General features: G+C 40.5%; 4 protein-coding genes across 7 annotated transcripts in view; 2 read left to right on the forward strand and 2 right to left on the reverse strand.

The window, feature by feature from the left end:
• Nucleotides 1-11,813, reverse strand: part of LOC124188791 (cell surface glycoprotein MUC18-like) — a 40,203-nt gene extending 28,390 nt beyond the window's left edge. The window contains exon 1 of one of the 3 annotated variants that reach the window (XM_046581650.1): nt 11,624-11,813. The gene's annotated coding sequence lies outside the window, so the exon portion shown is untranslated. Of the gene's footprint in view, nt 1-7,984; nt 8,143-11,623 lie in introns of those variants that run through there. The other 2 variants (XM_046581651.1, XM_046581649.1) reach the window with 2 other exon arrangements.
• Nucleotides 11,814-12,010: 197 nt separating this feature from the next.
• Nucleotides 12,011-16,275, reverse strand: LOC124202526 (paramyosin-like). Its single transcript, XM_046598878.1, has 9 exons — nt 15,982-16,275; nt 15,712-15,918; nt 15,347-15,633; nt 14,589-14,727; nt 14,369-14,487; nt 14,064-14,239; nt 13,486-13,724; nt 12,714-12,855; nt 12,011-12,602 (listed from the first exon to the last, which is right to left on the reverse strand). Exons 1-9 carry the CDS (start codon nt 16,096-16,098, stop codon nt 12,478-12,480), a joined length of 1,551 nt encoding a protein of 516 aa, XP_046454834.1. The 5' UTR covers nt 16,099-16,275; the 3' UTR covers nt 12,011-12,477.
• A 151-nt stretch (nt 16,276-16,426) lies between these two features.
• LOC124202546 (NADH dehydrogenase [ubiquinone] 1 alpha subcomplex subunit 13-like) lies at nt 16,427-17,284 on the forward strand. The gene is made up of 4 exons (XM_046598903.1): nt 16,427-16,586; nt 16,720-16,873; nt 16,955-17,024; nt 17,090-17,284. Exons 1-4 carry the CDS (start codon nt 16,496-16,498, stop codon nt 17,228-17,230), a joined length of 456 nt encoding a protein of 151 aa, XP_046454859.1. The 5' UTR covers nt 16,427-16,495; the 3' UTR covers nt 17,231-17,284.
• Nucleotides 17,285-22,462: 5,178 nt separating this feature from the next.
• The window catches only part of LOC124202532 (zwei Ig domain protein zig-8-like), a 34,370-nt gene continuing 30,504 nt past the window's right edge, over nt 22,463-26,328 (forward strand). Inside the window, exon 1 of one of the 2 annotated variants that reach the window (XM_046598891.1) lies at nt 22,463-23,319. In XM_046598891.1, coding sequence (XP_046454847.1) covers nt 23,220-23,319 — 100 coding nt within the window. In that variant the 5' untranslated portion in view covers nt 22,463-23,219. The remainder of the gene's footprint in view (nt 23,320-26,328) is intronic. The other variant, XM_046598894.1, reaches the window with a different exon arrangement.

Below are 26,328 nucleotides of genomic sequence, written 5' to 3' on the forward strand. Positions count from 1 at the left end.
CGCTACAAGTCATTCAAGTGCTCTCGAGCGGAGCCATCCACCCCTGCAAAAATTTGCCTAGGAAAGAAACTGAGAAGGTGGAAATCACTCCGCCACTATAAAGACGCTCGTTTTCCTTTTTTTCAAGTGTTGAAAAAAAAAGAAAAAGAAAATCCACTTTCTTATAAAAAGAACGAAATGTGCTAAAGGTACGGCAACGCTGTCACCAAAGAGGAAATTAACATTTCCACACACGCTCGCAGCACAAGTTCTTATCATCTTCTTGACTGGTATTACAGACCGTCGACGCCATCATCTTCTTCTGAATTTCGCTACTTTAAATACTTGGAAAAGACTTAAAAATTCTTGCGCGTATCACTTGCAAACAACGCCGCCAACCGAAGTGGGCGAGTGTATGTTTCGAAACTCCAGCCAATCGATATGACAACATACTCTCATTCATGTGGCGTGCCTCATGTAGATGAGAAGAGCGCAAATGATATAGTTATGACTACCGTCTTCAAAGTGTACACGGAGCAAGACACAAGTCAGCATACGCTCAAGCTTTCCTCGTAGGTTGAATCCGAATAACCGCAAGGAATAAGCAGTTGGGAGAGAAGAAGAAGAAAACAGTCGGAGGAATGACGAAGAAGCATCTTTAGGAGGCACTGAGTGCAGAATAGGGAAGAAATGCACACACCAATGGCTTCATATTTCGGCCCTTTTTTTCCATCAAGTGTGATGTGATATAATATATTTAGTTGAATGGGAAATCCGACGTGCTTCGAGTAGCAAACCGAAGCAAGGAGAAAAAGAAGAAGAATGGCACGAGCGAAAAGAATAAAAGCTCATCTTAGACTTAGAACGGCTTATCTGCGAACCACTCACTTTCTCGCCCATCGTTACTTTAGCCCAAAGGCCCAAAAAAAATACACAATTTATAAGGTAACTAGATTTCAAAGAAAACACACAGATACACACTTGAGCGTGGAAAATGGATCGATGGACCCAGCGCCTTAGTCCAGGCCTTAGGGATAATAATACAATTTTTACTTTATCCCTTTCCTGCAAAACATTTCATCGCGGTATCTTGGTCGATTGAGGAAATTGAGGAAGCTCCCTCTCTCTCTCCTTCTCGTTTAATTCTCAACTTGAATAACATTTTCAAAGTAATCGGCGCAACATCACACAGGGCTTCAATATCTTTAGCCGACTTAGAGGGACGCGTGGCTGTGGTTTAATCTCAAGAAAAACCCATCAATTCCGGTTGTCATGAATAATATAACCCAAGTCGCTCCAGCACATCAAACTTTGTGCTCGCCAAAAAAGAAAAAGAGGGAAAAATGAATGCAGCCAGCCAAATGAAAAAGATGATGCGATTACGCAAATAAAGGGCATTTTCTCTTCGTCTTGCCGACGAAAAGAGTCGGAGGGGGGCACAGAGGCGGTTCTTTGTTATACACCACAAGACTTTCATTGTTTTATTCAAATTTCAGAGGAAAATGATGATCAAAAACAAATTTACAAAAAAAAAAATTGAAGTCTTGAGTAAGAATCTTTTTCTCCATTCTCTCTCAGGATGCCTCTTTAATAATGCCTGAAGATTTATTATTCCCCGGCTAAACTTACCAAAAAGGAACATGATCAAAAGAGGTAGACGTCGAAGATTTTGTGAGTTTGTGATAACGAGAAAATCGCAACGAATGGAAAATAAAGTTGGTAACGAGCAAAACGGATGAGCGGCTTGATCCCCATAATATCAAACACCTTGATCAATGAAACCAGCCGAGCGTATGTCCGTGTGATTAGGTGTTCGATCCTTTATAATAACCTAGGTATACTACTAGTACTACAAAGAGAGAGAGAACACGGGAAAACTGCACGAAGACGAAGATAGTACTACGTATACGCCACGGAGGTAGGATTTCTTTCATGTTTGTTTTTCCCCCCTTTCTTTCTCAGTCTGCAAGTCCTTGAACATGTTCCGTGATTCTTTTTCAGATTCAAGCCAAGTATATTTCTAGGAAAGGGCAACGGAGAGCTAGGGAGCAATTTAATCGTTCCGTGACCTCTCTGTTTGTCTGTCAATCATGCATGGTCTTCTGATGCAAAATGCAGGCAATATTTATTTATATAGTAGTACACACACATACTTTGTAGCGATAGTAGAGTACCACACGAAGCTATTTGAATCATAAGCGATGATTCAATTCCCTTTCTCGGAATTTGTAGCACAGCGATATTTCTGCAGTTTTTTTTTTTTTTTTTTTATCGATCGACTGTCTTCCAAAACCTACTTTTGTGTCCAACCTGGAAGTAAATATGACACTTTAAATCCACTAGTCTTTGATTGCGGTATTGACTATTGAGGATTTGCAGAATGCAGAATAATTGAAGTTTCAACGAGGGATCGAATTGCGACGAGTCGCAATTTATTGTTAGACCCACTGTGTCATACACAACGGAATATGTAGCGTTCTGCCATCAAGACAACTTCCATCAAACGAAATCAATAAGACGTCAAACTTCAACGATGACATATCTGCACGGAAATGAATGCGAGTTGGGCGGTGAAATGGTTTCAATTGGGAACAAATATCCAACTATTTATATGATAAACTAAACGAATTGCTGTTCCTTTTGGCCAATGTCACGATTGTGGGACGTGAAATCAATAGGCCGAAAGCGCAACAAAAAAAATCTAATAGCGTCATATATATATGATGTAACACTTGACTACCGTACACATAATCAATAGGCTGACTATTTGGTAAAAATCTAAAGAAATGACAGTGAGTAATCACTTTCAGCAGACAGAAACGAGGAAGAGCTGGGACAATAGAATGTGATGTAATTGAAGATCATCAGCTATTCAATACCCGATACGATTGCTGATCCACATGAATTGAACAATGCATTATAAACAACAGGCCATAGAGATCACAGGCAAAGGAGGAGAACAGCTCCGTGCTGTGTTCCTACCGTTACCGTGGAAACCTTACTTATCTAGATAAATAGCTTCCGCATTTTTAAAAATACACAATCAAATATTGAGCTCGTCATTTGCTTTGTTTTCCTGTTTTGGCTACTTTTAAACTTGATTGACCCCCTGCCTTGCGTCCAACACGATTAGACGACCATCGCATTGGAGAGGCAAAAGTTTTGGCTGAGAATTGGAGTCTATCGATCGGAGAAAAAAACAGTCGCTCAATAGCAAACGCCATAGAAAATTAGACGCCATAAACCGCAGACATTCTCCAACTCTGCCAAACAATGCAAATTCACGTTGCTGCTGGCATGCGGCAGTAGTCTACCAATCTCTCAAAGCCACATACCCGCATGTAAACAGGCCTTCATCTTTTGAGGACAAAGGCTTTGTTAATGAGTAGCGATTCTGTCATCTCTGTGCATTTACACTCGAACTTCTCGTCACAGTCATTCGTGCCAGCTATGATCACTAAAACTACAATTTAGTAATTTAGTTAGTTGGCGAATGAAAGTAGAAGTTTTAAAAAAGTATACATTATTGCGGTTCAGAGACTTCAATATAAGAGAACTTCAATAAGACGGAGAACACAATGAAACTGGAAAATCTGGCAGAATCAAAGAATTAATGGTTCTATCTTCCGACTGAAGAGCTGGAAAGGTAACGAAAGCAAACAAGGGTACTACAGCTATCACGTGAACAAATATGATTTATAACGCGGAACAGAGAAACACCTGGCAAAACGCCAAACAATTCCATCGCACATCTCGTCTAATGTCACCTCGTTATGGGGAAAACTATCAGAGCGGCCACCTTTATTTGATTCCGTTCTTCGCTCTCGTCGACATTGTCGAGCCCTTATCTTAGCATCTCTATTCTTTCGTCTTGAATACTTAGTCGATCGTCACACAGGGCGCAGAGTAAACTAACAAAGCCATGACTAAAACAAAACGCTCGCTGCTACTTATTGTTGTTGATGCCGTCATTAGTCGTCGCTTTTCTTTTCTTTTCCTTTTTTTTCTCCATTTTTTTTTTTTTTTTAATACTTAGTGACTCTTCATAGGCGGCAATGGTCTCTTTTGAAACTGTTGGCCCCAGGGAGAAGAAAAAGAATCTCGAATATTAGCGAGGATATTGCATGCCGTAAAGAAACAAACAGCTAATAAACTTGAATGCGTAATGAGGCTTTGCTTGTATTACCCCAAAGTTACGCGGAGCCATTCTCAAAAACGACGGACTCTACAGCGCATGAAGCTAAGAGAAATAATAAATCAATTTAAAATTAAAAAACAAAAACAAAAAATAAACAAGTAAAGTTGCTAGACAAAGCATCGTCTGCATACGGTTAGTGTAGAACAATCATCAGCAAAGGGCCTAAACCAAGTGCAGAACTTGTACTTTAGCCTAGCTAAATGTGTCTGTCGAGGAAATACTGGCGCTCTACTCAAAAGGAAAGGCGGAGAGAGTTACCATTCACGCTTTACAATGGAATACGGAAGCGGATGGTCATGAACTACCCAAGCAAACTCATTCTAGTGCAAATAAAAGCCGGTCGAAGACGAGACCCTCCAGCAAGTTTTCACGACATCGTCGTCCACAACTAGAACCCAGTGGGGGCGTTGTAAAAAAGTATTCGCAGGAGCAGTTCGTGATAACCTACGGGACGCCTTAAAAACCCAAAGTGCTAGATGGGGTCTTCACAATTGCATATTTCCACGGCTCCCGTCAGCGCACGAGAGATTATGCGTTACCATATGACTGGCTGCAGTAGAGAGAAGACAGGGATCGGAACTCACGCACCCGTCAACGCATCAATCATAATCACCTAGCGAGAAAGTGAACAGGGCTCAATTTATAACCAAGTTCTTTTCTCATCAATAATCCCGAACGTCTTATTTTCCACCCTTTTTCCACATTGCTGGTCTTTTTTGTTATGGCGTTCATGCATCCATCACCTGTATGCAAACACTGTTCGCTATATATATTCTCCGATAAACCCAAGAAAATCAATTTCGATCGAAAGGTCAAGCAGCAGAAAAGGAAGAAGCTAGAAGCACAAAGAATATGTCAATCAATAATACGATCGCACCAGACCATACCGCAGTCAAAACGCCTCTCTCCCCATACTCCGCCAGCAAAATAATCAATGACAAGTATAGGCCCTACATAAACTTTCTTGCTTCAGAAATTGACTTCGTCGCATGTGAAATTTCAAAAAAAGGGGGAAATATACTGCTTCCGGTAAGGATTTACTTTTTGACACGCACTTTTTGAAAAATTGGCGGCTAACGCATGTTCGCGATATATACTCCGTACAGGTACTCTGCACAGGTACTGCAGTTCTATGTTTGCTCAATAGTGTGCTGTTTGTGTGAACTACGTGCTGGTCGGACTGGTCGACTCGCGGAGAATACCGACGACGGACGTAATTTTCGAGTGCCAGACGATCTAGCGCAATACATAAGTGCACCGCACGCCATCAGGCAGGGACTTGTGAATCGAAAGGGTGCATTTGCCAACTTGTCGCATCATCTCCTTACCGTTGCCGTTTTCACCACATTAGCACAGATTCGTCAGCCCATACAGGGGACTACCTACGCAATGGCGTCAATGGATCTCTTTCTCCTCGTCAGGATTATACCGAGAGGGGAATGTATACAATCTCTAGTGGCTAAATACACAGTCGGTGTCAATAAGGTTCTCCACGTTCGATTTTCTGGTGAATTTCATTTGCTGGCAACCCTCTTCGCCAAAGATTAAAATGTTGACGCACAATGCATCTCTACGATTTCATCCGTGCAATCTCCTCAGATCGAACGGGCATCAGGGGACAACAATTACATGCATCTGCTGAGCATCCCTCTGATTGGTGGCGGGAATATCGCTACCAACGAGGAATCTAATCCTTTCAACTCAGGGTTTTGATCAGCTTATTATTGTAAAATGACTAGTCATATGTGGTATACGTGACACACGAATCGTCTTCCCAGTGGCTTCAATCGAATTACTGAAATCTTATAACCGACTCGTTTCACTTGTGAATTAGACGGAATTGTGAATTCGCAATTCCGAGGATTAATCTCCGTCGCATTTCTGGAATGGGACGAGTATAACATGAAGACTAAATATACGACCGACACTGATACACCCGTCACATTACATTACACAACGTAATAGTGCTATTACTTGCTTGAGCATGTACATAAAAAGACCTGTATAATGGTTTGACTTCAATCATATAGTTATTACATAAATCAATAAAGTATATCGATAAGGTAATAGCTAGCTTGATTAAATGATTGTAACACTGACATTGCATCACTCACGCCATTTAATTATTTCCATTAACTCGTTCGCCTTTGACCTTTAGATGCAAGGCAACCGCTTGTTGTATGGAGAAAATGGGAATGATTCAAGCAAAAAGCAATCGGTAGATGAGATAAGCCTAAAGAAGACGCGATGAACTTCCCAAAACTAAATACAAGACGCAAATGTACAATGTACCCTGCATGAAGGTGCATTAGCTGTCCTCATTTACCTCTGGTAGAGCACAACGCATGTATGTTTACTGGCTTGTTTGTTTGTTCACTAACTAATTGTGATGTCATTTTGAAATTTTACGAATTTTACACAACTCTTCCTCTCACTAGGGTTTCTACGGGTGTGTAATTTTGTGCACGAACATAGCTTCCGTATGTAGGGAATAGGGGACCCTATTACTGCTAAATTGAGCGTTGAGATGAAGCTGAGCTAGGAAAAAAGAGTGATAGATAGAGTCCAGTCACATTTTGTGTCTCATACCCATACTCCATCTTGTTTTGTCAAGTCCTTCGTCTTGAAACCAATTTGGCAACTGTCGCCCAACTGCCCAATAGGATAGAATTTGATGACCAGAGGGATTGGTCAATCTACATTGATCAAGTCTCCTAATCCTACGTTCCTGCCAGCACAACCGACGCACGGAAAGAGACATCAGAACGAGGCAAGTAACCAGCAGTGATCAAACCAACGTCAACAAAAACCAGCAAACGAATGTGAAAAACATGAAACAAAATTCGAATGCACAAATATTATGGTGCCTGGATTATTATTGAAGCGAGATAGATTTACAACGTCCCAGGAAGGGAAGAGCGACAAAACAGATCAGAATTGCGTGTTCACGAGTGCACGTAAACCATAGCAAATAAACGGTCACATATGATGGGACCGAGGATGATTGGTAGAAAAACCAACTGATAAGAATACGCTCAACTGAAACCGGATGGCTGCCCCAAAACAATTAATAATTGCGAAAAAAAAAAAGATGCGCGTCTCCATAGGCGAGGAAGTGAATCTAAAACACGATAGTCATTCTGAAAACTTCCTTCTCAGGTGAAGTTGATTTGACGCTGTTTACAAGTACAGCCTGAAAGTTGAGTTATTTGGGTTATTGTCGTCTCGCATCGCTATCATTCTCAACTTCCTTCTCTTCTTGCCTGATGTACAACGTATACTTACTAATAACAAAGAACAGGTAGCTGAGTGTGAGAGCGTACAAGAACAATTGTGCAATACGTAAAGTAAAGAGTTTTTCATATTGATCCTGATCCTGATCGCCTGGCAACTTTAGTTTGAGCACTCTTTATAACACAATACGCCGATACAACTTCCTGTTTATTATTAATATGTTCAATTACTTTCGCCCCAATGGAGAGATTAAGTCTTGTGGTATAATGAGATAAGAGCAAGCTGTCACTTGGACAACGTCGCCAAGATGGCATCTCGTCAAAATGTATAACGCACTTCCGATGCCCCAACGAAAGCGAAAGGCTGGAGAGACGGAAGCACGATGGCCAATCAATCTGAGGGGGAAACAAGGAAAAAGCTGGCAGAAGCCATCGGATTCTTTCAGAAACCGTTCTTGGAACGTGACATCATCACGGTCGGCAAAATTCTCCCGTTCGATTTTCTCGACTCGCTCACTTGAAAATTTTTCCTTCGAAATCAATCTACGTGCAATTTGAAGAGAGAAATCGTCACCTTTGCAATCGAAGAGCTTCGAAGCGTCGATGAAGAATTCCACAGAGTTCAATAAATAGGTGATCAAAAGTCCGCACCCGATAGGTGAAATTGAACGGCGCAGAGCTGACTACGAAGACACGACTGATTCCGACTAGAGTCAGTGTTCTCACTGCGGTCGTGTTATCCTATACACCCCCCTCTCCTCTACTTCCCTCCTCTACGTCCCGGAACTTTTGGACCTAGTGGCAGAAATGGAAAGGATGACGGGTACGGTACGCTTGCGTGGTCTCCACCGTCGGTTTTTTGCATTCAAACTTCAAGATTGAAAACAACGCCATTTTTCACGTCTTTTGATTCGGCAACAATCCATTGAGCAGGGCTACCGCATAGCCAGAGATTTTAATAATGAACCTATCACATCAGACTAGCTCTTTTGTATTTCTGAACACGTTAATTCAATTAGTTGGAGCGAATACGTTCAAGAACTATAAAAATAGGACCTTCAATATGAGAAGAAAAGAAGTAGGGTTGTCTAGGTAACGCCGAAAATATGGGCAGGGCAACAGGAAAAGGTAGAGCACACCACTGCATATAAGCGGATAGCGCAAAACTTTCGAAAGCAATATTTTAACTGAATTAGTATTATCCGTCATAAGTCATGACATTGGCAATAACCCGATGGCATTCACACATTTCTCACACACACAAACAATCCCACGAGAATTGTTTCCGACTATTCACTTGATATATTAATAATTCAATTTTTAAAAATGATTTAAAAAATTCTTCGCTGTAAAATTTGTGATTTGACCTAGGCAGTATCGGCTTTTTTTCTACGTGACTGAATAAGGGGAGAAAAACAAATAAGTAAAGAGGACAACACTTTCTCTTGGAAAATTAACAAAATTTGTTTGAGATTGTTGAACAATGTTAAATTCAAGCTTGCGAGGCGAAGAGTTTTTACGCTACAACATAGCTGCGAATTTGACAGAAAGAAGGAATCTACAAAAGTTTTTTGTAATTTTTCCCCTTTTTTCTGCATAAATCCTACACTTAACTTCGTCGTCTTTCTAACAGCGATCAGGAGAGTGGCGAGAAACATTTAATGCGTACGTGTACATCAAGCCGAGATGCAATACATAAAAATGAGAATCGATTCAATTAGCTCTGGAGATGATTCGGAACTTATGCTTCAGGGAAGATGCCTATACTAGTAAATCAATAATACATGAGCATCAGCCATCAGGAACATCGAGTAGAAAGCAGTAATGGCAATAAGCTTATGGCCCTCTTTGTTCATCCTGCGATGTGATGTAGTAGTCGACTGAGAACTTTTTTCTTCCTCAAATGTTCGTCATCAAATGGTGAACAGCACAACTTAAAGAGAAAAGTTTTCAGAGCATTAACTAATGCAGTTCTTGCTTTAGGATTAAAAGAAATCCTTTTGAACTATGCATTCGTTTTACAACCAAAAAGGTTCGACTACATAAACGCTGCAAATGGAAAAAGTCGTAGTAAAAATCGGGATGTAAATTAGACCGTTGAAATTAAAGAGAGATGCTAAAAATGAGAAAGTGTTTTGTTTGCATTTCTCCCATAAAATAAATTGTGTTTCTTATGCGACTCCTTGATTGCTTAATTGTGCATCCTGGATGATATTTCACGCTTGAAAGTGATCACCTACTATACACATAAAACAAAAGAGTGTGTGATACCGTCCCCATTATCAGATCGATAAAATTTGCATTCTAGTAATCGTTGGTGTAAGACCAATGATGTTAATTCTAAAACAAAAAATTGCAACAGGCGAACACTGGGAAATCTGGAAGGGGGGACACTGTGATTTTCATTTAAAAATTAAATAGTATCCAAGATACTTTTCAAACAGTCGTTTAGTCCATTACACATTTTCAATTGCGCTGTACACAAGTCACCATAAAAGCATCATACATCTTCATTTGCGAGAGAAAAGCTAGGGAAAATAAGATCTAGCTTATAGGTTTCACCCTTTTGTCTTCTGTTGCAGGCGCTTTTTTGAAAGGGTGTTGAGGGTTTGAAAGAGTCACACAGGGAGCTGATCTTGGTTGATTGTGAAACCATCAATCTTTCAAAGTTATAAATCATCGGGAAGTGCAAAGCCAGGCCAAGTCAAGCTCTACTATGGCATTGCATGGCATCGATGTGAAACCAGAGGATAGGGTAATCCATTTACGCCGATAAACAACAAGCCTGCAGCTCAATACTGTTACTAGAACTGCAATAGCTTTCGTTCCCTTAGACTGGTCGATTCAAATATTTATCTGTCAATTACAAAGCAAAGTATCAAAAAAAGAAAAAAATTACTTTCATTTTCCATAGATCACTTCGCGTAGCATCTGCACTTACTGTAAGTGTAGTCTACTGCGCTCTCCGTGAACCCTGGTTTCAGCACAAGTTTCAATTGATAGTTGTCCCTTGCAAAAGAAAAACACGAGCGAGAATAGATAGAGCACTTAATATCGTCTCTGCTGACAATGACAACTGATCGACAGATTGATTAGGTTTCGCGCTGTCATCACGGCGTAACTAAGACATCACATCGAACGAGGCGAACGAGAAATCGAAATGATTCAAGATAACGCTCAAACAAGGGGGATCTCTAAGGTATCGTCGATCTCCCAACAAAACATTGCGGTTGTTTGGACGACATGGACGTTATGGATACCATGCTTGATTAAAGGCCACGAAGTACGCAGATAACCTGCTGTCACCGGTTGACAGCAGGTTATTCAATATGTCTATTCAGAACGAGTGATCAGAATGGGATTTCAATTTCGCAAATCCCGAAGACTCACAAATTGAGTGAACTCAGGTTGTACTTCCATTTGATCCATGCTGGTGCAGACATATATCGCGTGCTTGGTCATATGGAAAATATACAGACCTAATAAAAATAAAAAAGAGGGAATCGCATTTTTTCTTTCTTTTACTGCTTCATATTAAAAAGCTATTAGAAGGGACCCGGGGACTTTCCACTTAGGTATTTTTATATTCGTCGAATGCGGACGAGAGCAAAGTAAATAAAACGGAGAAAAAAAAACCTGGGATAAGTTAAGCGAGGTCCGGGTAAACAAATCAAAAAGCAAATAACTCTGCTACAATAAGAAAGAAGGCGTTGAAGCAGAGTAGCAGAGTAATATAAACCTACTCCCCCCGTGAAAAGTAGTATAGTACTCGACCAACCATTGTCGTTATTCATGTGAAGTGAAGAGGTAGGAGGAAGGCTATTGTGGACAGACATTTGTTTTGTTTTGACTATGACTATGGAGAAATGATTCTTTCCTAGATTTCAAACATAACTCATTTTCAGAAAAATTCGTGGCTATCCAACAAAAGTAACAAGCAACACCTTTCTCAGTTTCTCAATAATACTTATAATAGTGAAAAAAAAGGTGTTCTATAGGGAGTCTATCCCCATACACTAGCTCATGAAAAAAAAATAGCACAAGCTAGTGTTTTATGTTGTCACAGAAAATGTTGAGAAAGACAGCAATGAAAAAACATTGATTTTCTCAAGCCTATCGTCTAGTCTAGTAACTCATCGTGAAAAAATACGAGGTAGGGAAAACAAAATGCAGGAAGAAATACAGAAAAAAAGGCTCAACATTTTTTACTCACCTTTCAGAAAGAGAAGATTTCATCGTGGTAGCCTCGTTTGGTAAAATTGTAAAGGAGGAGAAAGTCTCCTGGAAAGGCAACTCGAAGAAACTCGTGCACAGCTCCAAAACGGCCAAGAAATAACTTGGACACACGTGGTCTGGAAAAGACTAGAAGCCGACTAGCCGACTGCAGACACATTTTTGTTATTATGCAGACGACCTATCTTGTCATATTCAAGATGGCTGCTGTGACGTTGTAATTGCTTAATTGGATGTAGTTCGGAAGGGTTGGGAAATTATTTTGTCTTTCAGATTACGAACATATTATAAATAATGCATGCAACACCGATTAAAGTGCCAGAACGAACGAAAATGTGTACTTAAGAGGGCATTTACAAATCACGTCGAGATTTCCGGAGTTTGTATTTGAAACGAGTGTATTGCAGAAAATATTCAACATTTTTAAATTTTAAACTCGAGTCTCAGTTGTTAAAGTTCTCACAATAACTAATAAAAGACGCCACTTAGCGCAACTAGTGACTTTTGAATCATTTACCCTATAAAGAAATACCCTCTAACTTGGCCATAGTCACGAAAAAAGGGTTATACCAACAAGCAACGCATATTATACGGCATCAAAAGTCTACTTTCTTGCAATAAATCAACAACATTTTCGTCTTTCCCCATATCGGGTTCATTGTTGGTAACATGCCATAGTATTCATCATCTGCGTGTCATGGGGTTCTTTACTAGGTGACACACGCGGATGTTACTGGACAGAAGGACACTTTTTTCCGGACGGAGTAGAATGTACACAAGGAATCGAGCAGTGTTGTTACAGTTGCCGGGACGACGGGCAAGGGGCTGCATCGGCTAACTGTCGTTGGTCACCAGGGACTTTTGGAAATCTTCGATTAAGGCGGCATACTCCTCTTTGAGCGTCTGAATAATGGAACGTTGCTCGTCAATGATGGTCGTCATTTCCCTGCACTTCTCATCTGTAAGTCCCAAATAAGCAAAAACAAAGCAATGAGGAGACAAGGAATAAACCAAATAAACAGAAAAAGTGCACAAGTAATATCTTTGGAATGACAAAGAAAAAATGTTACCATGTTGCCTTCTGGTTTCTTGTAGGGAATGCAGCAGGGAAACTTCTCGTTGTTCGAGATATTTGACCAGCGAAGAAGCTTGAGAGCCGGATTTGACCGCTTGAACTCTCTCACCTTCGCGTTGGCTTGCAGCAAAGTGCAACTGTAGCAATGGAAAAGGAAAACAATTTTCTTATTTCATAAATCAACACTGACCGTGAAGAAACAATTACCCCTCCAAAAAAAACTCTTATGGGGACGGTATTGCTACAAACACAAGGTACAAAAAGCATTGAATTTGCGCGTATGAGCATGTAGTATATATATGGTTGTCCGCTGTCTGTTAAGGCTGTTACTTTCGACTTCTTTCTACCCACTACCCAGAAACGGCTTTATTTATCAAACTTTCGGAACTTCTACTTGTATCGATCGACATGCAAACTTTTTCTCCTGTCATAATGTCATCAAAATGACATAAACGTCTAGAATTTTTTTTACAGCTCCGGTAGTCTTGATCTCTTTTTTATCTGAAATCAATATCAGCAGGTGGGCACATATTGATTCAATTAGGAATTCGGAGAGAAGAGGTGAACCAAAGTTATTGATGTATGGCCTATGGCCTGTGTGGTGTCTATTTTGTGTTTCGAAATATCGCCATGGTGTTGGCCATACCATTGCATAACCGAGCCTAGACCGGGGAAACGCATCTGACAATCTCATTACATGCATTTGTACTAGGTTTTTTTGACTCGGTTCCCCCGTACTCTTACTCCGGATTTTTACTGCGTCTTACCTCGAGATTCCGTTGCTCTAGCTCTTTGATTGCTTTGTCGTAGTCTTGCTTTCTGTTTTCGGCCTCCTTGCTGAGTAGATCGATTTTACGTCGCAGAAATTCAGCCTCAACCCGCACTGAGTTGGCTTCTTGCTCTGCTGCTTTACAGTTTAGATCGGCTCTCAGTTCCGCTTCGCCCAGTCGTTGTTGCAGCTCTACCTGCTGTCCTGCTAGTCGACCTTGTTCACTCTGCATTTGACCTAAACCGTATAAAATTACGCACATTGTAAATATTCGTTCATTAATCTTGCAATCTAAGACGGATGTAAACCAGGAAACTCATGATTACAAACGGCATGATAAGAAACACTGCATGGAAAAGTAATAGTGCCCAAGCTTAAAATCAAGGATTTGGCGCGTTTGGAATGTAGTGACTAAAGGCGCAAATGGCAGCTACACACAGTATCCCCAGAATGTTTCAGTGGACTGGTACGGCCGAGTAATTAAATCAATAACTCAGCCAGTGCCAACTCTAATTAACTTTGTGGAGGTTTGATGTCATAGCCGTTTGCATAAAGATCGATAAAGATTGTTCATACTAATCTGTCGTTGGAAGTCTTGTCGGCTACTGTCCAGTAGATTAGTCTTGATCTGAATTTCATTTTTAAGGACAGCTTCATTGCGTTGAGACTGCTCCAAGTCCAATGATAAGCGGGTTAAAGCCTCGTCCCGCAGATCTCTCTCCCGCTTCAGAGCGCTTGTTTGTTCTGCCAATCTGAATGATAGAATAATTCAGAAGCCCTAAATTAATGTCTGCTGGTCGGACAGTTCATCTCACAGTGCGTGAGTTGTCAAAACGAAAACATTACAAATTTAAAAGGCTAGGGTAAATAGAACAACTTGCTTTGATTCCCATCGAGTCCTTTCTTCTTGCAGCCGTCTCGAATGCTCCGCGTTAAGGGTGGTCATTTGTTGCTCATGCTGTTCAACCAAGGAAACTAAACGTCGAACTTCACTCTCCATCTGAATAGAAGCAGGCGCAAAAGTTTGAATATTTAAAAAAAATCAGGAATCAACTTTTTAATGTTAGTTGTCGAGTTTTATTTGAGTTTTAAACGACTTACTTGAACACGTTCTAACTGAGCTTGTTCGGCGACTTCGACACTTTGTTGGACTTGTCTTAACGCATCGGCTTCCCGCTGCTGTAACCCCGAAACTGTGGAACGCAACATGTTTACCGTACTCAGTAATTCGGACTTTTCTCTAAAACAAAAAAAAAATATATATATCATTTAAAATAAGATTGAAAATAAGAAGAGTTATGAGCCTTTGAAATGTTATTTGTTCAAAGTTAATAGAGATCAGGGAGGAGGGGGGGGGGGTCAGCTTTACAGCAACAACGCGAGCACTCCGAACAAACAAGCGAAATAAAGAGCTTTTGCAGACTGACTAGAATACGTAAAACGTACAACTAAGACCGCTGTAATTTGATATAGGAAAAGGAGCAATAGATTTTCCTACTAAAAACAAAAAAGAAAGAACATCTTTATCTATATATGAACATTAAAATATCGATGAAATTGTGTAAATGGAAATTAATCGTGGTGTAAAAATACGAAAAACGTCAAGAAAGGATTTAAAATCGAATCGAACCTTCTTACGCCACCTAGCCTTCTGTTTCTGAATCAATTGAAGGAGAAGAGTTTGAATGTAATTTTCATTAACTAAAATCTTTCATTTGTGTTAAAAAACGCTATCACGATTACTTCACGTTACCACGTTGACTACTTCAGAAAATTCTTAACCCTTTGATAATTTCTTTACATCATAAAAAAGTTCAAAAACATACATAAAAATAAGTAATAGAAAACGAGATCCATACCTACTGATGTCTTCAGATGTTTTTGATTTATTTTGTCCATTCCAACAAGTATGTTCTGTCCATTGTTGGTTCAACACTTGGATCTGTTGTTGAGCTCCAGCTAAATCTTGCAAAACTTTTTTTCTTTGAATTTCACAACTTTCATGACTAACAGAAAATTTTGCATTGGATATTGTGTCAATCAGTGAAAATAGCCTTTGTGTCACAACATTTGCTTGGCCCATTCTACTAGACTCTTCATTTGAAATCATCACCTTTGTTTCACTTATGATTCCAGGTACTTGTTTCTGTTAAGTATTGTAAAACCAAACTGTCATTTAAATTTTAAAACAAAAAATTATTAACTGTAAATATATCAGCAGTACCCTGTAAAATGACACTTCTTTTTCCAAAGCTTTGATGTAGATTATCTGCTTCTGAATCATTCCAGTTAAAATGTAATCTGAACTATTTCCTTCAATCAAAAGTCCACTTTTTTGAGGTACTGGGCTCTTGAAGAGAGCTTTACGAGCAGAAAGTGATTTTGTCTCTGAATTTTCTGATGAAGAAAGATCACGTCTTATTTCTGATGCCTGTACACAAAGAACAGGAACCAATTCAGTTTTGATTATACCATTAGAAATAGTTAATACAACCTTCAATCCACTTCTATAAATTTGTTGATCTGAACTATCACTTTCAGACAAAAATTGTTTAAGTTGATGAACCGCTTTGTAGTATTCATCTGGACTATCACTCTTCCGGAAATCCATTTTTGAAGTTTTTGTCACTTAAGAATTAAGACAAGTATCAAAAGTAGTAGTTACGTAAACTGAAAAATATCACCAGCAGTGAATATGTTTGTTTTGATTTGAATCATCTTTTGCAATTCCATTTTCACGTCGCTATGACAACGACAACTGCACTTTGCTGCAGTTGCCATACATTTATATTAATTCAATAAACTCACAGAAACTAAAAAAAAGGTATCAAAATAACATCCCTTATTCCTTTGAAGTTTGAACAGTAAGAAAATATTTTTATCTTCAGCATTAATATTTTAATTACCTTCTCAGAAAATTTGTGATTATTGCCATCTTCCGCCAGATGGTGATTGTATAGCTGATTCAGGTGTTTACAACAGACAACAGTATCCAGCTGTTAGCAAAGATGGATGCCACCATCAAGCAAGATTTGCCACCTCCTGGAGGATATGAAAAAATTCAGTATGCTCGTAATCCAGCAAAAACATTCTTTAGAGGTATGTCTCGATTACATTTTCGTGGAATAGTTTTGATTTATTTACCTTCAATGTATGTGGTTTTTTATGTTCAAATAGTACAGACCTTACATCTTAATTTGCTAATTACAATATTTTTACAATGTGTATACAGGAGGAAGGTTGCTTGCTGGATTTATAATTCTCAATGGCTGCACCACCTACTATTACTTTAACCATCTTTATCCTGGAATTCTCCATCGGAGGGTTGAAAAAAAAGGTTCTCACTTAGCAACCTTGCCTTTGCTGTTGGCTGAACAGGATAGAGCGTAAGCATTAATTTAAACTATAAATTTCATCAGTATACAACAATCTAATTCTTAGAAGTAATTTCCTTAAATTTTTTGTAGATTCTTAAAGCACTGCAGAGCTTTGCGAGATGAAGAGGAGAAACTAATGGCCAATGTCCCTGGCTGGGAGGTATGCATATATCCTGTATTTTTGTAATTTTTCTATATTAAAAAAATGGTCATCATTTCATTCAGGTTGGCAAGTGGAATGGTCAACCAATTTTTAAAACACTTGATAAGGATGTTTTTTCTAATCCAATCCTTAGTGAGTACTATTGCCATGCCCCTTATATGGATTTCTACAAGAAAGCTATGGAAGAGGCAATCCAAGTTTAGTTTTCATTCCTGATGTAAATGTGAAAACAGGAAAATCTAGTAATGAGTATTGAATGGTACTGTGCGATCTTTGAGTTTTGGAGATGTTCTCTTTTAGTCTCATAAATTATAATTATGATATGCTTGAAGGTTAAACATTGACATCTAGTCAATTAAATTAATTAGGTGAAACATATTTAAAAAGGAGTTTAAAAAAACAAGTTTTATCATCTGTGGAGAAAATATCAAGAATTTGGCCAAGAGGCATGATATAGTCGGATGAAGCAAAGACGTTGTAAGCTTTACGTTGTCTGCATTTTTTTTAAAGCTAACCTCCACCAATAGACGTGAGGCATCATTAATTAGACTTTCGTGTTTTATACGAACATTTATTACTTAACATAGGTAGTGGGGAATGTTTTTAATGTACCGTCTGATTTTATTTGTTTCTATAGAAGAACAGCACCAGCCGAATATCAGAGAATTGTAGGTTGAATAGCAAATTTAAAGGTCTAGTTAGAATGACATTTTCATTGCCCAATATAGGATACTCCAATTCCGCAGAGAGCTGTGTGCATAGAAAAGTCGAAAGAGATCGATGGTTCTCCAGCTGACTTTATTATGTATATTGGATGAGAGTAGCGAAACCCAATCGCCAATCGATATGTACTCCGTTTGACAGTGATGGCAATGAAATCACTGAGCATAAGCTTTATCATGGTAACGTTGTCCCTAGCTTTCAATGCGCGTCAGCCTCACTAGTCAGAATGCCGGATATGACTTTTACCCGTCTGTTCGTTGTTGGATTCATGCCGTGTGACACAAACCGTAGTTCCTAATGCTTAAAGATTACAGGAGAAAACTAGAAATCGATCCGCAATATCTAGTTGCCGTGCACAGGACGTTTGGTCTTTTGCCTTTCTTTCTCTCACCAGCAATTTTATCACTTCAGTCTTATAGAAATAAGCAATTCGTGCTACATCCTTATGTGCTGTAATTAAACTTTTGTTGGACTCTTTATTACTTGAGAAACGAGGCTTGTGCCTTGGTAGAACTCTCGTGATTTGGATCCGGTGACCGTGGGTGGTTTTATTTAGTAGACAACTGGCCCATTCATGTCGAAGTTGCCGTCTTGAATGCTGTACTTAAAGAGCCGGGCCGCGAAGACGTCGTGCTGTCGAACTTTACCATGGGCGGTATCTAGTGAAAAAGGAAAAATTGCCAAAGGGTAGTGAAATGCAGGGATGATAGGTCCTTCTCAATAGAGAGTGTAATGTTGTTGCTTAGTGCTCATTAGCCACGTGAATGGAATTCTGTGCCTAACCTAATACGCGCTCTCTTGATTTTCTTCATTGTGTAGCAATGTAGGGCGTCACGGGATGGAGTACGACGAGAGTAATAATAAAACGCTAAATAACATACTGTAGTCTTCAAAAAAGATCACCGAGTTCACGAAGCACAACATGGTCACAAAAGAAAAAGAAAATTGGTCGACGTAAATTTAGACGAGTGCACACTGTACATAGTAGACTAAGCTAAAGTTCCATCATGCATCCCAATGATCAATGATTTTCAAAAAAATATAGTAAAAAGGGGTGGGAAGCATCAGTAAGGATTGGAGTGTGGTATTAAAAGGGAGCGACGGAAAGGCAGAAACAAACTTAAAAATAGATAGAGAATAGGTGAACTCGACCAATTCAACTAGAAATAAAATTGGTAAGGTGTTGCTCCGAATGGCCATTGAATCAACGCAAGGATTACATCAAAGGAACTATGAAGAGTCCTCCAATCATTAATCGTTAACGCCAAGATAAAAATCAAACTTAAACGTATTCATCTAACATCAGAATAAGATTACATGAATCTATTTTTTATTAATCGAAAATTTTGAATTGGTGTTGAAATCCCTTGTGGATTTAAAGGAAGTCAAGTAAATTTTGGATAAGATGAAAACTCAACTGAAATGAAAGAAATATCACGTTGGCTACCAACGTAAACTAATAGAATTACTATCCATTATTTGCAAATGCTCTTACTTCCGGTTGACAGCAAACGTTTTCATGTTGACTTTGACGTCGGGAGGCGTCGCCGACCTGCGGGAATTAAATGGGAGTAAGAAAGCACGTAAGGAGAGCTAGAAGATAGAGATAGAGCTAGAGATCCATCATTTAGTCGCTAAGGTAAAAGTTAACGTCAGCGAAAACAGAAAGCATTTGATAAACAATAGAGAGTGTAGAGCACTCGAGAAACTCTGTTGCAATAAATATAAACACCGAACAGCTCCTTGACAGATAAAAGTGGGAGTATAGGTAACGTAGGATACTTCACTTATTTTCTGTTAATGCCAACATTGTAAAAGAATCAAACAAATCCCGTTTCGGTAAAGTGCAAACAACTATAAATACACAGAGAAGGGAATAAGACACCATCAATATCCAGCATATATGCGACATGTGTATCCAGTTTCTACATATTTTTCTAGGGGAGGGTGGATGTTTGAAAAGGATAACCGACGATTGGTAACCGACGTCTCGTTGCGTCAATATTCAATGAGCACTTGCTCGTTCGGCGTCCCGGAATCGTGCACGAGTACTGCATCCAAAACAACGGATCGGAAAGTACGTACGTTTACGTAGAAAATCTAGCGTAAACAACAATACTTTGTATGCGCAACAACAACAATTCCCCCAGATCCCTTGGTTCTATGGTCTTGTTTTTTTTTTGTATTCGTCTTCCCCATTTTAAAATTAAATTTTAAAAGAAGCAGGAGATTTAAAATGCTAAACTGAACTTTGGAAAACTGTATATGGGATTCTCGTTTTAGATCTAAACAAAAACCACGTATTTGCATTGATATACGTAAGAAGCCTCGTCGAAATAGTAACTGGGGTTGGGTTGAGTTCTCACTGACCGTAAAAATACACAAAACAATGAGGTATACAATCCTACAAATATATATCGTCTCCTTCTGTCGTCATCGCCGTCCATCTTATTGTTTGCCGTTCCAGAAAAAGAAAATTGGCTTCCACAAAACTTTCGAAACCGCCCTCGCCTCCCAAAAACTTTACGGCCAGACATAGACCAACAGCCTCTCGTACATCTGCGAGCCGCAGGTTTCTTCCTTTTTTTGTGGCTTCTTCCTGTGGCCTTTTAATCTGCAAGATCAACTTGTCAATATACTGCATCTAAGCCAATTCAGCTGCGGTATCAAAAGCTTGTCGTAAGAGATCCTTTTTTTTTGTTTCCCTTTTCTTTCCCTTGTTTTGGCAAGGAACCCAAATTTGACTCCTATCGGCACCCAGCCAATTCCGATAGAGGCCTAATCCGTAAGGAAATCATTGCTAGTTAATTATGATGATTGCTATTAAGAGTATTGGGTGGGTGGGCATAGTATACGCAGTGAGGATGGGACACAATCTGCTAATTACCAGCAGCAAACAACGTCCCCTAAAAAGTTTTAAGAGTTTTTCCTCCCTTTTTTTCTTTCACGTTCCTTTGGCCTTTGGCTTGTTATAAACTTGGAGGAAGCACTGCACGACTTTTTACTTAACGGTCGCCTAACCACAGCGATGCTTCCCATCGCTTTCCTGTCATTGGGCGTCACGTTGTAGCTCCTTTGATTCTGCATGGCATATTTCAATTATCCCCAATCCTATTATGCCGACAAAACCGCGAACTCGACTGTTTTTTTTTTTCCTCTTGCTACTCGACCTCTTGTGCAGTCAGCAGTATTTTTTGGAGGCAACTTCAACGGGGGAGGTGGCCGCCCCGTCATTTAGACGAGAGGAACCAAAGGGATAAAAAAAAAATATGGTCAAAAAGAAGGAAGAAAAAAAGGACACATGTCCATAGCAAAGGTTATACAAGTTACTGCCGTCAACTCACAAGTACAGTACATAAAAAATAGGAGGGAAGGAAGCAATAGAGCTGCACGAGGAGCTCTTATGCCCACTGCTGTGTGTGTGTGTCTCCATCTTTTTCATTTTCTTCGACTGCCGGACAACGTCGCCGGGATTTCCGCAGCGACTTTCATCGATTAACTGCGATAGTCATATCTGCACGAAGGATCGGAAAGAGTATAAATTGGAGGAAATTGTGTGTGGAGGATCAGATCGATTGCGGGAGGATGCCAACTGGAACCCAATATCGCGCACGGAGAATCGCGGAGAATTGAAACTTAACAATTTTCTCCATCGGTCTTATCTCCCTTCAGCAGTCTAGACGCTAAATTCTTTGTAAAAGCATCGTTCAAATTAACAATGGCTCTGCATTTTTGGTTGGACCAACGTCTCAAGCGGCAGGAGAGAGCCAGACGGCGGCGGGCGTAATGAACGCGTTCATGAACTTAGATCCGCTTTCAATGCATAACGATATGAGTTAGTAAGGATTCCTAGGGTTCATTCCCACTTTCCCACATCTTTTGTGTATCTATTTTGGCTTGATGAAGTTCATGCTTCTTGTTTAAGGATCAACAGCAACATTGTGTCCTCTAAAGATGCAAAATTTATCCGTTGGCTTCGGTGGATCCAATTCCATTTTTAGAGACTCCTTTTGTCTTGAACCCCACGCCACTTTCTATATCGAACCGACTCTGCAGTGTATCCATACATAAATTTCTCTAACGAAGCCCTTAATCAAGCTACACATTCAGACTCGTCGTCGAAAAGGAATAACGAAGGAAGGAATTGCCACAGATCTCTCGGAGAAAAGAAGTTAATTCAAATCGGAAGTAAGAAAATTACGGCGAAAAAAGGGTGGGCGGCCTTCTCTAGCGAATAAGAACCCCCAAAAAAACTAACAGATTGGTCGATAATACGAAGAAAAGGTTTCTGTAGACATCGTCAAGACCCCCCCCCCCCCTCCTCCCTTCTTCCCCTTTGGGATGGATGGCTGGATAAAAGGTAGACGACACTATAGTGTCTATACGTTCAAATCGAAGGCGAGATTGCGCTCCGGCGTCACTCTTGTGCAGTAAGACGGACGAGCATAGAGGGGCCACACACGAACACACAAACATAACAAACTATAGTCATTGGGAAAATAAGAGCAGAGAAGAGAGAGAGAGAGTGTGTAAAAGAATAGATGGCGCGGTGGTGGATCGCACTCATCCCTCCCCATCTTTCTTAGAGTGGCGTCGGAAACCAGGGACAGGAGTGGGGTGGGCGAGGCGGCGTGAGACCGCCCCTCACCCTGCGTCGACTTGCGACTCTGCGGGACGGGTAAAGCGCGAGCCGGGGAAAAGGTTGAAAACTCTCGTGACCGACTCATAAGGGCCACAGTTGGGCTCCTAGTCAGCCTCAGGTAACATCTGTACAAACAATCTAATCGCTCCTCTCGTTATTTTGGCGCTGCGGACAGAAACGGTTCTTCATCCAAATAACATTGCGGTTACTTCGCCCCCCAAAGCCTCTGCGTCGTTGTTAAATTGATTGGAGTACACAAAAATCGGAACTCGAAAAATAAGTGGAAATCAAATCAAATTGGCGAATTCATTTGCGTTTGGCGTGCAAGTTGTGTGTATGTGTGTGGTTGTGTGTGTGTGTGAGCCCGCCCAATTCAAAGGTTTACTATCCCTTGATTGCGGTTATTGTCCACCATTTGAATGGTCGCAGTTCGTCCGACTTTGCCCGGCCTTTGTCGCCGTTTTCCGTCGCGGCCGTTTGACGTCCAGTCACTTGCTAAATGTCAGCGATTGCTTACAAATGGACGTACGCCATGCAATAAGAAACATTTCACTCCTCCGTCTGGACTTGCTATCGGCTGACACCGCGTTTTGAATTATTGATTGACGTCTCTTCATACTTCGTGCTCTGTTCCTGCCCACCCACGTGTTGGTGGCGTCGCAGGGATTTCCGACGCAGTGCTGCTCACCGTCAAATTATTCCCCCTTTCATAATATCTGGCCTTTTGACTCGTCCCCGTTTACCCCGTACTGAAATAACACGGATCTCTCGTCATTAGTCTCCAATAGAGTTTGTATAAATCACAGCGCGTCACGCACCACGTCATCATGGAACGACACTCGACATCTTCTTCTAGTCTGCCCAAGCCGAAAGCTCGTTACTGGCAATGGATCTTATTCGCTTTACTGACACTAGAATGCCGCACAGGTAAACCAAAAGTCAATCCGCATTTGTTTCAACACATTGATGATGCGTGTCAGTATACTATTGCAGCAAAGCTTTGTTCAAACATCTTTTCTTCAGACTCTTATTTGAATGGAAAACACAGGGAAAAAACACCGACAGAGAGTGGAAGAGACAGGGCAGTATTACATATCAGATGGAAAGAAGGGAAATGTATTCTTTTTTTGATTCGATTCCCGCCAGTTCCCGGAAGTGTCCACTAGGAAGCTGCAGCAGACATATTAGCTTATACTTTTTGTGCCAGCGGCCAATTCAAACAACGACATCCACCTCCGTTTTTTGGAAAATAGATTTCGTCGAAAGTCGTCCAAAGAATTGCATGAATATAGTTGATTCGATATTCAACACTAAACTCAACTTCAGACCCCCCGAGTATAAAAATAGAAAAGAATTGATCTAGACGAACTAGTATGTGGAAATCGTGCGGGATCGTATTGAATTTTATTTTATTTTTTTCCGCGGGGAAAATTTCGCGCCTTCGTCGAAGGATAGTCTGAGGCAGGATCGCTGTGCGAGAAGGAAAGTTTGCGGCTGTGATCGCCTTTTTTATTCTTTCAGCCGGTCTCAACGTCAAAGTTGTCGTCTGCCCGTCACTCGCAGGTTCCTGGGCTTCTTCCTGTATACATTTTGTGGAGCATATCTCTCGCTCTTCAAGACGTCAGTCCATCTCGGGCTCCTTTTCTTATCAAATAGTTTTCGCTGGCGGCCAATCTCAAGTTACCGACGCTTTGGCGCGTTCAACTTCAATCTCCCGGTCCATTTACGAAGCTGTCGAGCAAGTGCTGCGGGCTTCCCAATTGGCCTCCTTCTCTTCGTCGTCGAAAAGTCAATCTCTTTCTATCTCTTTTTTTGAGAATTTTCGTCCCCTTCTCTTCTTTTTTTGTTATTTGTAAGGAGTCCAACCACCATGGCTAAACCCCATGCCGCCACCCTTATTCCCGGGCCCACTCACGAATTCTTGCTCATCGAGACTCGACAGGCCATATTGCCATCGCATTGTGCGCTACACAACAGGCCTCGTCTTTTTTTTTTTTGTATACAACTTGAATAGTAACATATCTTTTTTGGGGGGGCTCTTTTTCCAATTCAAAAGATTAGTTTCCTTTTCAATAAATAAAACGATTCGACTGGAAGCCGATCGATCCACTTCGTTTCTATTCGTGCGCTGTGCTGATCCTGACTCCAAAACTTTCTCCCGACTCGTATACTTTGTCTTCGGTCTCCCGACATCTCTTAATTTCGTTCATGGGTGCATGGACTGCGTGCAAGGATGTCTGGGTGAGCTGGCCGTCAATAGTCTGGCCTGTGGAGACTGTCGATCCTGGATGGACGGGTCATGCCATCTCCAACGAATTAATGTTGTACTCGAGCCGAGTGCTCTCTCAATCTTTGCACGGACGTTGCAACCAAGTTCGGGCGGTAATGTTTCAGTGACCAATCAGTCAGTCACGAACGATTCGATCGACTGAGACCGCTGAATTCTGCTCCGTAATAGTACGAGAAAGGCATCAACAGATTAGACCGGGTTAGAATAACACAGACAGTGAGCCCTGAACCGCATCGTGTCAGAGCCGAACTGGTCGGCTTTCATTAATTATGTAAATCTTGTCGCCGTAAATATATTGTATAGCAGCAAAGTTTCGGTGCAAGCCTGAATACAAAATGAGAGGTGAATGGAAAACCGGGAGGATTTACTCCGCATGAAACGAAAGTTTCCAGGTTTAAAAAAGAAAAAAAAAACTTACAAAATAACAAGGGAAAAGAGCAGAGACCGGTGCCTTTGTCTTCGACCTTTAAAGTTTTTAAAAACAAACAATCCGAGTGTAAAGAGAGATTCGAAAGATAGAAAAAAGAGATCCCAGAGTTTTTTTTTTTTTTTTTTTTTCGCTTTTAGAAAAACAATCTATCCGTGACTCGGTTAGGTTCCCGTCGAGGAGCCCATTTCCCCCTTAAATTTTCTGATTTTTCTCTTTTGTTTTTATATGGCTCTTGTCTCCTCTTAGCGATGTTCCCAGCCTATAGCTGTCGGATGGAAACAACTGGGCAGAAATCCTCTTCTTTTTCCCTCTTAACATCTTCTTATTTATTTTAGCCTTGTTTGTTGTTTCCATCTCGCCGGTCGGATAACTTTGTTTCCCGTTTCTTACCCGAGTAGCTAGAGGCTTAAAGACACGGCTGTACCCCAGGTTCATGTACTCCCCCAAATAGGCTATGGATATACATACACTATAGGTGCGAGACGAGTCCATGTTTACGAAATGGACAGACGCAATTTCACGCAATTCCCACCCCCATTACTATCTGAATTGTCGTGAATCAAGAGTCAATGCTCCGCAGTCAGTGCAACAATGGCCACGGTCAAAGCGTTAGTGTAGTATAGATTCCCGTCATTGCATCATATAACAATGTCGTCAATCAGAAACACAACGACTACACTACTGGCCATTTATTCACTTTGGCGATAGAAAGGCGGAAAAAAAGGATAAGCACTCGCATGTCGCAACAGCGGAATAATGTGATGGATGGTGAGCCAGTGTAATTCCCTTGCGTTTTAAAGTAGTGAGAAGGACTTTGTTCATCAATTCGGAACGTTCGCAGCCTTCAACTAGTCAAACGCCATCCATCACAGGCGTCGTCGGGTGAGAGGGGCGTCACCAGACGGTCTGAAATTGTTATCGACTCAGCGGAAAAGAAAAATTAAAGTCGAGCGCTGACCGTGAGAGATTCAAATAATAAAATAAAATAAAAAAAACTCGGGAGCAAAGAAAAAATCATTAAATCAAAATGTAGACATACAATAAAGATCGTGCATACGTAACATAATAATCCTATGGCGCTCATATGTGTTCCGTCGTTATTAAATGTCATTATTACTACGTCGCTTTAGCAGCGCTTCACCGGGGCAAAGGGGAATATTGATTGACATTTGCTATTCTCGGTGCAATATTATATTAAGGATAGGCCCTTACGCAT

The sequence above is a fragment of the Daphnia pulex genome, chromosome 2 (genome assembly GCF_021134715.1).
Source record: "Daphnia pulex isolate KAP4 chromosome 2, ASM2113471v1".
Taxonomy (NCBI): domain Eukaryota; kingdom Metazoa; phylum Arthropoda; class Branchiopoda; order Diplostraca; family Daphniidae; genus Daphnia; species Daphnia pulex.